The sequence below is a fragment of the Gouania willdenowi genome, chromosome 22 (genome assembly GCF_900634775.1).
Source record: "Gouania willdenowi chromosome 22, fGouWil2.1, whole genome shotgun sequence".
Taxonomy (NCBI): domain Eukaryota; kingdom Metazoa; phylum Chordata; class Actinopteri; order Blenniiformes; family Gobiesocidae; genus Gouania; species Gouania willdenowi.
This window is the reverse complement of record NC_041065.1, coordinates 29,383,776-29,396,754: the sequence shown is the minus strand read 5'-3', so window position 1 is coordinate 29,396,754 and position 12,979 is coordinate 29,383,776. Positions and strand designations below refer to the sequence as shown.

The following is a 12,979-nucleotide window of genomic DNA, read 5'->3' as shown; positions in this document are numbered from 1 at the left end:
TCGAGCAGTGGGATCGTCTCAGCAAAGAGAACCCTGTTCCTCCTGCAGTCCTACAGTCTCCTGTTTTCCCAATGGCTACGTCCACGCCCCACGTCCCTACTACAAACAGAGCGGAGTCAACAGTCAATATGAACATTACTAATCCATTCCTGACTACTAATCCATTCCATCCACCTCACTCACTGGAGCTCGGAAGCACTTCCAGGGTGATCGCGGCAGCGTTGCATCACGCCAAACTGGAGCCCCCTGTGTACGCTGGGGACGACAGAGTGCTACCTGAGGACTGGTTACAGGCTGTTAGTGCATACAAATTCTCTTTGAACCTGACCGATGAACAGTTACTGAGTGAATTGCCACGTTTTCTTTCAAGAGAACCCAGGAAATGGTTCATGGCTCTGAGCACCCACATCACATCGTGGGCTCGGTTCTGTCAGCTGTTCAAGACTGTTTTTCTGCCCTCCGACAACCAAGAACGCGTTCTGAGGGGACTTTTGGATCGTGTTCAGGCTCAGGATGAGCCACTCCCAACCTTTGTTGCCCACATGTTGGGTGAGTTTAAAAAACTAAAAAGCCCACCTCCGGAGGAAGAGCAAATTGAGCTTATTAGTAAACACTCTCTTGAGAAATACAGAGTTGCATTGTATGGCGCCAACATCGTTTCTGTGATGGAACTTTTGCTGTGCGCTCATGAGCTCCACTCAGTGCTCGGACCGAGTAGGTCACAGACTTTTTCACGTTACAAAGAGCAGCGTAAACCTGAGCCTTACTGCTTTAAATGCTCTCGGCCTGGGTTTACCTCTCGCACCTGCCCGGACTGTAACAGCCAACCTTATTCAGCGCAAATTGGTGCTGATGCTGTGGGGCCTAGCCGTGTTAATGCTTCTCCAGTGCCAGGTCCTCCGAACTCAGAACTACAAAGGACTGGTAATGACAGCACCGCGGGTCTGCCGCACAACAGGCAGTCGGGAAACTACAGAGGGGGGAGGACATTTCGCCGAGGCCAACCTCCCTCCAGTCGCTAACTGAGCCTCGCTCACCTCCTTCACCTCAAAATGGACTGATTCTCGGACACTTGGAAGACAATTTTTCAGACGTCCACTGGAATACTCCTCTGAGAGCAAAAGTGAACTTTAATGCTACTGCTGTGGATGCCACTCTTGACACGGGTGCTTCTCTATCAGCTGTGAGAGCAGATCTTATTCAGTTTAATGGCGCCTACCCCAGCAAAACAAGTGAGTGGATTGGACCTGCAGTTAACCTTGCCAATAATGCTCCTTGTTTCCCCGAAGGTGTCACTTGGCTCAATATTGGATTCATGAACAAGACCTTCTACCAGCGTTTTGCAGTAATCCCAAAGCTGTCTTCTCCTTTCATTCTGGGAATGGATTTTATGGCGAGAGCTTCTGTATCAATTCACATTCCCACAAGAACAGTTTACATGGATGATGTCCCATGCCCTCTTGTGGATGGGGAGGAGGAAGACTGTGATAATGAATACCTACATTCGACTGGAACAATAATGTCAATTGAATCGCTTAACTCGGATCTCACAGCAAAAGTGTCGGAAGCAAGCCTCTCTGGGAACGACAAAGACGCTTTGGTTGGGTTGCTCTCCAAGTTTGGCCCCATGTTTGATGGTCATCTTGGTCGAACAGCTCTCACCGAACATGTCATTGAGACCGGTGATGCGAAACCTGTGAATCTTCCACCCTATCGCACGTCACCTGCTAAGAAACGTGTGATTGAGGAACAAGTACAGCAAATGCTGATGGACAATATCATTGAACCTTCCACAAGTCCTTGGGCCGCGCCTGTAGTCATTGTCAACAGAGCAGCCTCTGACCCAAGGTTCTGTATAGACTTTCGGGGTCTCAACCAAGTGACTCGAAAAGACTCTTATCCCTTACCTCGAGTCGATGAGTCTTTAGACTTTTTGGCAAGGGGTAAATTTGTCTCAACGTTGGACTTGGCGCGAGGTTATTGGCAGGTTGCTGTGTCAGAGGACTCAAGACCAAAAACTGCCTTCATCTCACACTGCGGACTCTTCCAGTTTAGGGTGCTCCCCTTTGGGCTTTGCAACGCGCCCGCAACTTTTCAAAGACTCATGAATTCTGTACTTGCTGGCCTCATTTACAAGTCGTGTGCAGTCTACCTTGATGACATTGTTATTGCCTCACCTACCTTTGAACAGCACTTGGTGGATCTTGGGGAGGTGCTACACAGACTTAAAGCTGCTGGCCTGTCTTTAAAACTCAAAAAGTGTCAGTTCTGCCTCAAAGAGTTCACCTTCCTCGGCTACCGCATCACGTCGTCAGGTGTTAAACCGGATCTGAACAAGGTTAAGGCGGTCCAGGAGTTTAACACCCCCTCCACGGTGAAACACGTTCGACAGTTCCTTGGCCTGACTGGATATTATCGCAGCTTCATTCAGGATTACGCCCGCCATGCTGAACCTCTTCACGCTCTCATGAAGAAAGACATCGCATTTCACTGGGACGACAATTGCCAAAGAGCCATGGACATTTTGAAAAACCATATCACGTCGGCCCCTGTCCTGTCATTTCCCGACTTCAAGCGCCCTTTTTCCATCCACACTGACGCATGTGACGTTGGTCTAGGTGCAGCTTTAATGCAAAAGGATGACATGGGTCGTGAGTATGTTGTGGCTTTTGCTAGTCGCTCCCTTCATAAGGCTGAACTTCCATACTGCACTTCGGAGAAGGAGTGCCTTGCTGTGATATGGGCCCTGGAGCACTTTCGCCCATATGTTGAAGGTGTACATGTCACTATCTTTACTGACCACAGCAGTCTCAAATGGCTTATGTCCCGTCAAAACCCCACTGGCCGGCTTGCCCGCTGGTCACTTCGTCTACAGGACTTTGACTTCACAATAGTGCACAAGGCTGGCATACACAACAAAGTGCCTGATGCGCTGTCTCGAAACCCCTTACCGCTGTCTTGTGGCAGTCCAACAAACCTCTTACCAGAACACGCGGTCATTGGCAGTTTGGACATTCGTGCCCTGCCCCCTGTCTTGCTAGCTGATCGTCCGCAATTGAGACGGCTACAGTTGGATGATCCAGTCGCAGGTCCGCTACTCAGGGACATTGAAGCAGACTCACAGAACTGCTCAGACAATGACAATGTGTTACTGTATGTTGTGTATGATTCTCTTCTGTATTACAAAGACTCTAAGTCCAAATGTGCTTTGCACCCTTTGAAAGAGCTAAAACTGTTTGCCCCTACTTCTATTAGAAGTACCTTGCTGGACTATTACCATGACCACCCCACTGCAGGTCACCTTGGTGTTTCTAAGACTTTGGCAAGACTGCGTTTCAGGTTTTTCTGGCCCAAAATGGCCGCTGACGTAAAGCGCTATGTAACATCGTGCACAGTCTGCCAGTTCACTAAGCCATGTCAGAAGAAACCTGCAGGTTTTATGGTTCCCATTGTGCCTCAAAAACCCTGGGAGTATGTAGGTGTGGATTTTGTTGGCCCGCTGCCTCGCAGCCCAGCTGGGAATGCGTACTTGATTGTGTTCGTTGATTATTTGACTAAGTGGGTAGAAGCGAGTGCTGTTAGAGAAGCTACATCTCAGGTAGCGGCTGGTAAATTTGTTACTGACATTTTTGCTAGACATGGTGCCCCCACTTACCTGATTTCTGATAGAGGGTCTCCTTTTGTGAGTGAACTGTTTGAACATGTTGTTTCTGCCTTAGGCTCTGTACACAGACTCACTACAGCATACCACCCGCAGACTAACGCCACTGAACGTGTCAACCGCACTCTGAAAACTGCCATCCGAGCTTACGTAGGCGACAAACACACTTCATGGGACAAGTATCTTCCTCAGATTTGCTTTGCTCTCCGTACTGCCCCACATGACAGTACTGGACTGAGTCCTTCCATGATGCTTTATGGTCGTGAGTTGGACACTCCGCTTGACCTTATCACGCAACCACCCAGTGATGGTATTGATGAGCCGGGTGTACCTTACCCTGAGACTCTTAGAGCCTCCTTACAGGAAGCTCATGACCATGCCAGAGCAGCACTTGACTATAGTCACGACAGACAAAAGCGCTACTATGACTTGAGACGTCGGCATGCCACGTTTAGTGTTGGTGACCTTGTTAGAGTTAAGACACACCCAAGGTCTGACGCCCAGTCTAACTTCACAGCTAAGCTTGCACCTCTGTTTGAGGGTCCGCTGCGTGTGACTCAGAGGCTCAGTGATGTAAACTACAGACTCTCTTGGGTAGACTCTGGTGCTGATGCCGGTGTTTTTCATGTCGTTAATATGCAACCTTTCCATACTTGGGACTCTCTGACTTCCAATGGACACTCATTTTCCTGTCCTGCTGACAGTGGGACCTCTGAGGTTTTGGACAATGATGTTGCCCCTCTTGCCCCACTTACAGACACTGATTTTGGCAATGATCCTTTTCCCTTTGGTTCACCAGACAATGGCTCTGTTGCTGATGTTGACACTGTTTCTACTGGACGTTATGACCTTAGGCCCCGTCGTTGCCCCAGGGTTACATCTGGTTGGTGTGACAAGAAGTGGACAAATGTTTTTCACACTGATAGACTTGATCTGAAGTGAGCTGCTTTCGGTTGAAACGGCTTCATATGACTATGTTGCACTACATTTTTATGTTATGACGTTGTAGATGTTTTTATACGTTATACTCAGCCATGTTTGGTGCTATTTGCTGATTGAAGTTTGCATTTCTGTTGTAAAAAAAAAAAAAAAAAATAATCCACTGATTTATTTGTTTTGCCAAGTGTTTGGGTCGGATTTTTATTTTTGTATGGTCTTTGCCCTGTGATTCTGCCTACCTTAACTGTGTTCTATGTATAGGATGCTGTTTTGTGTGGTTGTGTCATCTTCAGCTGTGTACGGCTGGGGACAGCCTTTTTCTCACCAGGGGGGACTATGTAACAGTCACTTTTGAATGTATATCGCCCCAAGGTGGCGCCTCTTTTATTTCGGTATGTTTATTAGGTCACTCTTCTTCGTTTACTTCCTCTTTTCTTTTACTTTTAATGTCGTGGACATCGGCCGCGTGTACTCAGGCCGATGTGCAATGTGACGAGTGGTGAAGCCCTCATATTTCTTTAGAATAAACAAGACCGTGTGGAAATCAAGAAGTCTTGCTCATTTTGCTATCCAGCAGCACACGTCCACGGCAAGATACATCACCACGCGTTACAAGCTCCAATCACAGGATTATCAGAGTGGGGGGCGGGATTTACGGTCATGGTTCAAGATTCAAGTAGTGCAGTTTTAACAAAGCCTCAGATGCCTTTTTCTTTTTCTTTTTTTTTTTAAAAAAACCAAAAAACAATAATAATTGTGTATATTTCTAAGTTTTGTCATATCCCATCAAAATGCATTACATTTAAAACACTAGAAGCTACAGAACAAGTAAACCAATTCTGCACAAAAAAATTAACCTCATTAAATCAACATTAAATGCAAACTGGCATTATACAACATACACAAGCAATTAGGGATGCACCGAAATGAAAATTTGAGGCCGAAGCCGAATAAAATATAAACGCTTGGCCGAATACCAAATGTGGTTAAGTTTTTCAGTATTTTTTAAAATAGTGCATAAATAGCCTAGAATACATTTTTAGACATGTTTTTTAAAGAAAGTAAATGTTTATTGAATATTATTATTATTTAAATATTCCAGTTACAAAGTTTTTCATTTATATTAGCCCTTCAAATAAAACAAAACATGCATTCCAAATAAACACTAAAGTGCATTAAAGGGGAAGAATGATGAAAAATAATTTTATAATGGTTTTGTTACAGTGATATACATTACTTTAGCCTCATTCAGAGGGACAAAGATGAAAAAGTTCTGTTTCCTCCTCCCTTGTTAGTCCACATGTTGTAAAAAGTCAGATTTAAACGGGCGAGTTGGATTTTGCCCACGTTGGCAGGTGACGTCACCTAACACGCCTCCGAGAATGTGAGCTCCTCCTTCTCCAACTAGTTAACTAAAACAAACACTGCAGTTTAATAAAGAATATATATTATACTTTATTGCCATATATGTAAATGCAAACTGCACTACTTTTTCTGCTGCTGATCGTGTTGGGAGTCACTGCTTGGAGGCACAGAGCCATTGTTTACTCACATCAGCTGTTAGCACTCCATGCTAATGCCAGCCTATGCAGAGAGACCCGGTGTAGTGTAAGGAAGAAACGATGGGGATGTTTATGGATTTGTGGCTCACAGCGCTAACAATGGACGCGGTTGTGGAATTTGACGTTATCAACTTTTATGCGGTGACGAAGCGCGGTAAGGAGAGAGTCTGGCTGTGTTTGTGTGTGGAAAGGAGAAGCTGCTGCATCAACGCGCATACACTTGTACTCTAAACCACTGCACGTTGTTTGACTGCGTCACACGCTACTATTCGGCCTTGCTTTTAATTCACTAAACCAAAGGCCGAATGTTGCGTCCCTACAAGCAATATTTCTTTAAACGTTTCCATTATCACAAACACAATAATTTCATTTCAATAAGTGAAAAATATAATTTTCTACATGCTAATCATGGCAGCCTGTGTCTAACCTGAGGAGCTCCCGGTTTCTTCAAAGTCGATGTTGCCCAGATGTAGAACACCTGCAACCACCCTGAACAGATCCAGCTTCTCTGTGTCATTCAGGCCGATCTTCTTCATAGCCACGCACATCCTGTTAAAGTCACTCTGATCATCCAGTAGAGGGTCCTTCAGAGCCCCCAACCTCTGATGCTGCACATACAACAACAAATGGCTTTGAAAGTAAGTTAGTCTGACTCATAGACAGAAGGTTTTAAATGTGCTAAAGGAATCAGTAGTCAGACCATGAACACAAAAATGGAGATAACAGAAAAATGACCTTTCTAAAAATGTCAATTTGTGATAAAAGTGTCATTGAGGATGAAATATTAGAAGCTGGCGTGTGTGTGGTGGCGCGACTAAAAAAAGCTTACATTTCTGTAGAGGTTAATGGTGGATCTCATGGGAAGTAATCAGATTACATTATACTGTACATCCCAGGTTTAATAAATGAGGCAGCAGAAGGTGACTTGCTAGATTCTTGGAAAGTGTAATGGTCAGGGGAGGGGCAATTACATTTTTCAATTATGATTACATTTCTAATTATCCATGTTTAAATTATTATTACAGTGACCAGCATTTTTCAGGACTTCCCACTTACTTGGGTCACAAAAAATTTTGATTTTTTTTTTTCTACCAATTGTTCCGTGATCCTTCTCTAGCCCATGGGTTCTCAACCTTGGGGTCGAGACCCCACTTGGGTCACGAGACACTGGGAGGGGGTAGCCAGATGCCTTTAAGAAACTAAGATTATTTTTTTTTTAATCTTACTTTTGAATCAATTTAAGCCTTTTTTGTACTAATTTTTACCCTTTGTGTCACTACACCAAACTTGCCATATTTTAACCTATTTTCATCATATTTTTGCTCCTTTTAATGCATTTTTACTTCATTACTCCCATTCCTGCAACTTCTCCATCAAATTTTCAATCACAAATATGTTTTCATATGTCCATGTTTATTATTTATGATCAAATTATTATTAGGGTGACAGACATTTTGTTCCATTTTCAAATTCCCTCTGAAAGTCAATTACAATTGCGTTCTCAATTACTAAAGTTCAATTAAAATTGTACAAACTTTATTTATATAGTGCTTGAAAACATCCAACAGAGACCAAAGTGCTTTATTAATGATTTAATGCAGTACTGTATGTATTTTTAGTGTACCATGTACAGTATGCTTGTCATTTATAGGCCTGTTGTGATGATTGTATGTGTGTGTATGGTGTCGTTTTAGCATATTTACATTTTAGTGCATTAATTATAATATCTTATGGAAAAGCCCAACTAGGGACAAAAGTTGGAATTTATCAATAGCTATAAACTTTGTACAAAACATCAGCTACGTTCACACTATTATGTAAAATTGTATTACAGTATATCCTGTGTGAAGAAAACTTAATATGAAGCACATTTTATTAATTGTTAACGACGTATGTGTAAGCAATAAAACTGTAACATGGTTCCCATCACAGTTTCCATGCTAATTACAATGGCAAAGTCAATAATCTGAATTAAATTACAATTAAATAATGATAAATGCAACAAATCTTATCAATTTTACAGATATAATTGACCCCAACCCTGGTTATTAAATAAACCAAATAATAAATACATGAAATGAAACAAACAAAAAATAAATGTTCAAAAATAGCCCTCCACCAGAAAACACACAGAAAACAGGCATTCCTATAACTTTAGTTTGGTCTTTGACATCAGACCAAAACAACTTAAAAAAAACAAAAAAAAAAAAAATGTTGGAAATGTTCCCAACAACATGCAACCACACATCTCTTACTAAAACAAACATACTTTAAGTTTTTTACCCAAAAACAATCCAAACTTGGCATGCACATGCGACAAAGACAAACAGGAAGCAGTATGTTAAAAAATAAAACCAGAAAGCTTATAATAGAAGACATCACCTGGTTGTCCTGTTTACATGTATATTTATCAAAAGACAGGGAGTAGACAACACAAAATCAGTTATTTATATTACAAATATATACGTACATTAGGCATGCTAAAATTCATCTTTTGTACATGATTTGAACTTCAGGAAAACAAGAAACTAACAAACACTCAATTGTCCAACTCATCAGCTGAAAGAGTGTAGGTTGAAGCAAAATCTTACAGATACCCACCCCATCATAAAAAATACTAAACAAGACTCATGTATACATATACACACACATTAGTGTACATGACATGCACAAAATATTCACATTTTATACCTTACTACACAAATTTCATCAACAGAATTTTAAATAATGCAAATAATAGTGTGGCAATATTTCAATTCATAATATACTCTATGAGAATATAAACAATTTATGTTTGAGTAACTATTAATATATTTGATACCTATATATAAATATATATGTAATTATTGCTGTCTTAGGTAAAATTGTTGCTCTTCTTTCTTATACTTACTAACAATATATGATGTAATATATATGTGTGTATATATGACAGAAATGGGGGAGGGTAATAATGCAATTTAAAAAGTAGGAACAATTAGTTTAAACTCATATATAGTCATGGTAAAAATGTAAATCAGTGTTTTAATCAAAAATAAAATTGGTTTAAAGTGACCAGAAATGATGGTGAAATGGGATTTCAAAAACAACAATAATTGTTTAAAAGTTGAAAAATAGAGTGGCCAAAAACTGACAGAAAAAGTGGTTAAAAAAAAGGTTCAAAGTGTCAATATTGGATTAAAAGTGGCAGAAATGGGGGGGAGGGTGGTGATGTAATAAAAAAAGTAGGAACAATTAGTTTAAACTAGTATATAGTTATCTTAAAGATGTAAATCCTTGTTTTAATCAAACATAAAATGGGTAAAAAAGTGACAAAAGGTGGTGAAACAGGGGTTTTAAAAATCACAGAAATTGGTTAAAAGTGGTAAAAAGGGGTTCAAAGTGTCAATATTGGCAGAAAAAGTAGGAACAATTGGTTTAAACCAGTATATAGTCATCTTAAAGATGTAAATACCTGTTTTAATCTGAAATAAAATGGATTTAAAGTAGGGCTGGGCGATATGGCCTTTTATAAATACCGCGATATTTTTAGGCCATGTCACGATACACGATATATATCTCGATATTTTGCATTACCCTTGAATTAACACTTTGATGCACAAAATCACACCAGTATGATGATTCTATATGTCTACATTAAAACATTCTTGATCATACTGCATTATTATATGCCAATTTTAAACTTTCATGCAAAAAAGGGGATATCACAACTAAGTCAAAGTTGACATAACTGTATTTATTAAACAGTGAGTGGCTCAAACATAAAATTGTCAACACGTTCTGTGCAAAATTGTCACAGAGACATTTCAAAACAAGACATTAGTGCAGGATGCAACTCACATGGCATTTCAAAACACAAAATTAAAGTGCACTTTTTGTACATAATGCCACTACAATATTTTAAAACAAATAGTGCCGTTTTGTGCATGTTGTCATTAAGATGACATTTCAAAACAACACTAAATTTAAGTGCACCTTTTGTGCATAATGCCACTAAGATATTTAATAAAAAAAAAAAAAAAGTCCGCGAGTTTAACGGTCATTTCAAATGGTCATTTTCAACACCACACAGACTACAAGCTGCGATATATCGAGTATATTCGATATATCGCCCAGCTCTAATTTAAAGTGACCAAAAATGGTGGAAAAGGTGGTGAAATGTGGTTTTAAAAATCATAGAAATTGGTTCAAAGTGGCCAAAAACCAACAGAAGAATCTTATTAAACTGGTTCATGTTGTTTGTTTTATTTAGTTCCATAGTTCAACCTCTGCTATTGTTACACTGATCATTTACAGTGTTCTGACATATTGTATCTTAAAATATAGTTTTCCTCTTAAATTATATCCCCTTTTCTCTCTCAAAATATGTCCTATAACCTTTTTGGAAATGCACCTCTGCTTGTTTTATACAATATATCATTTGCCCAGTTCTGAGTTGAGTTACTTGGGAAACATTAAACAAAACATAGAAGCTAAACCTTAAAAATAACGTAGTTATACATAATTAATTAATGCATCTATAAAGGACCTAAAAATCGTTTCCACTCTTTGTAGTTTTGGACATTTTTGTACAAATGAAACAATTTCCTCCTGGTTTTGTGCAACAGCACAAGAAGTACATTTGTCTCTTTATTTACCATTGCTCCTCCTTTAGATTTGTAGAAAAATACAGAGACAGATTTTCTAAAATCGATTAAAATAAAACCAGAAGCAGCATAAATCAGCGGCAGAGAAAGCAACTAGTCACACTTAATTCACTAATTGTCTCATGAAGCTAATTACACGTCTCCAGCAGGCTTTCCCCTATATATACACTATATAATCCATAATTCATCAAACACAGAAACTGGAACTCATTTATTCAAATGAAATATAATGTTATTGGTCCATTTTTATTTTATTTTTGTTTGCTTATGAGCCTACTTTGCCTGCTGGATTTTCTTTAATACTAATACCAATTACTTACAAATGTCTGTATTTTTTTTTTTTTTTTTAGAGCTTTTCACCAATGGAACAAATTGCTTCGGGACCTGAAAGACATTAGACTTCACACATATTTAAAAAATTGCTTTAAAATCATATTTTTTATCAATATGAATGTATATATCATGTATTTTAAATGTACATTTTTATTTAATGTTTCAGTATATTTTAACTCTTTAATTTTTTCTCTTCTTACATGTACTACAATCTTTATTTTATTTATTTTCTTTTTATTATGGACCCTAGGTAGATAAACAAACACCATGGTGGAAGATAATGGGCATCCAATGAACAAATAAACACATTAATGAACAAAAAAACAATATTAATGTTAGTTAATGTTAACAAAGGTGTGAAACTAAAATAATAAAATGTGTAAAAATATTTCACGTACCTCAGGACTCTTGCGGTTGTGCATGATTTGTTTATCAGAGTCTTTGCTGGCAAAGTAACGAGTACACCCTCGGTTCAGGTACTGTAAAAAAAAGAAAAAACAAAGAAACAAAGCCACTTTGAAACATTATCTTAAAGTGAAAATATAATTAACACTTGGTGGCAGCTCTCTGGAGGATGTTTGTATAGATTTTCATCACCAAAGCTATTAACTGTGTCATCTCCCAGCGTGTGGATGTCACCTCGGGGATCTACGGTGTGATAAACATCCACGCAAACAGCTTCAGCTACTTGTTGTTGTTGTTAAAAAAACGGGAAACAATGAGGCCCATCATGCAGTCTGTTTACACCTGTACAGTAGGTGACTGCAGTTGTCACTGAGAGATTTTAATTTCATTCCAGAGCTAAACATCACAGCTCATCACAGACATCTTAGAGAAAAACAAGCTAATATTAAACCTTGTACTTTGGATTTTACGTGGAAAGTAATAAAACAGGTCATTTCAACACTTTTTCACGCACTTTGGACTCAAAAGATTCTGACATTTTCACTGGGAGGGGGTCGCCAGATCTCTTCAAGAGATTAAGAATATTTTTCAAACAATTTAAGTCAATTTTTACTCATTTTTACCCGTTTTCTGCACCAAACTTGCCATATTTTTGCTTCTTTTAATGGATTTTTTGCTACATTACTCCCATTCCTGCTTCTCCATCAAATTTCAATGCCCTTTCTGCACATATTTTCCACTTTCAAGACATATTCAGCACTTATAAACCCTTTCCACCGCTTTGACCCCCAATGTTGCATATGTTGACCCATTATTCTCACTTTTACCTGATTTTTTAATTATTCTTGCCAATTTATCCACATTCACGTTTTGTCATGCTCCATTTTTTGCTAGTTTAAACTAATTGTTCCTACTTTTTAAATTACGTTACCCCAACTCTCCCCCATTTCTGCCACTTTTAAGCAAATATTGACATTTTGAACCCTTTTTACCACTTATTTGTCTAACATGTTTAAGATGACTATATACTATAACAGTGAATATTATTGAGATAAATAAATAAATAAATGTGGTGATCAAAAATTGTAGAACACAAGAAATTTGTCAATAATAAATAAATATTGTGTTTTCAAATATAAATGTTTTTCTTATATTTACCTATTTACAAAGGCAAGCTACAACGACTTCCTGTACGGGATTTTTTAATATTTGCGAGTGGTGAAAAAACCCAGTTTGGGTCCAAAATAAAAATGAAGTCGTCGCATAAAGAAAAATAGTATTATATCCCAAGAAATAGTTATCTATATACTATGAATTAAAATTCAGTTTTCAAAAAACTATCACCCAAGAACCAATGCATATACGACTGTGATGTGAACAGTCTATGTTCATAGCTCAAAGCTGATTCAATTACAGGGAGCTGAAACATATGCTAA

General features: G+C 38.9%; 1 protein-coding gene across 4 annotated transcripts in view; it reads right to left on the bottom strand.

Moving 5' to 3' along the window:
• Positions 1 to 12,979, bottom strand: part of myo6b (myosin VIb) — a 76,150-nt gene that overhangs the window by 46,693 nt on the left and 16,478 nt on the right. For 2 of the 4 annotated variants that reach the window (XM_028438963.1, XM_028438965.1), the window contains exons 10-12: positions 11,537 to 11,617; positions 8,545 to 8,553; positions 6,590 to 6,770 (exon numbers count right to left, since the gene is read on the bottom strand). In XM_028438963.1, the coding sequence (XP_028294764.1) occupies positions 6,590 to 6,770; positions 8,545 to 8,553; positions 11,537 to 11,617 (271 nt within the window). The remainder of the gene's footprint in view (positions 1 to 6,589; positions 6,771 to 8,544; positions 8,554 to 11,536; positions 11,618 to 12,979) is intronic. The other 2 variants (XM_028438964.1, XM_028438966.1) reach the window with 1 other exon arrangement.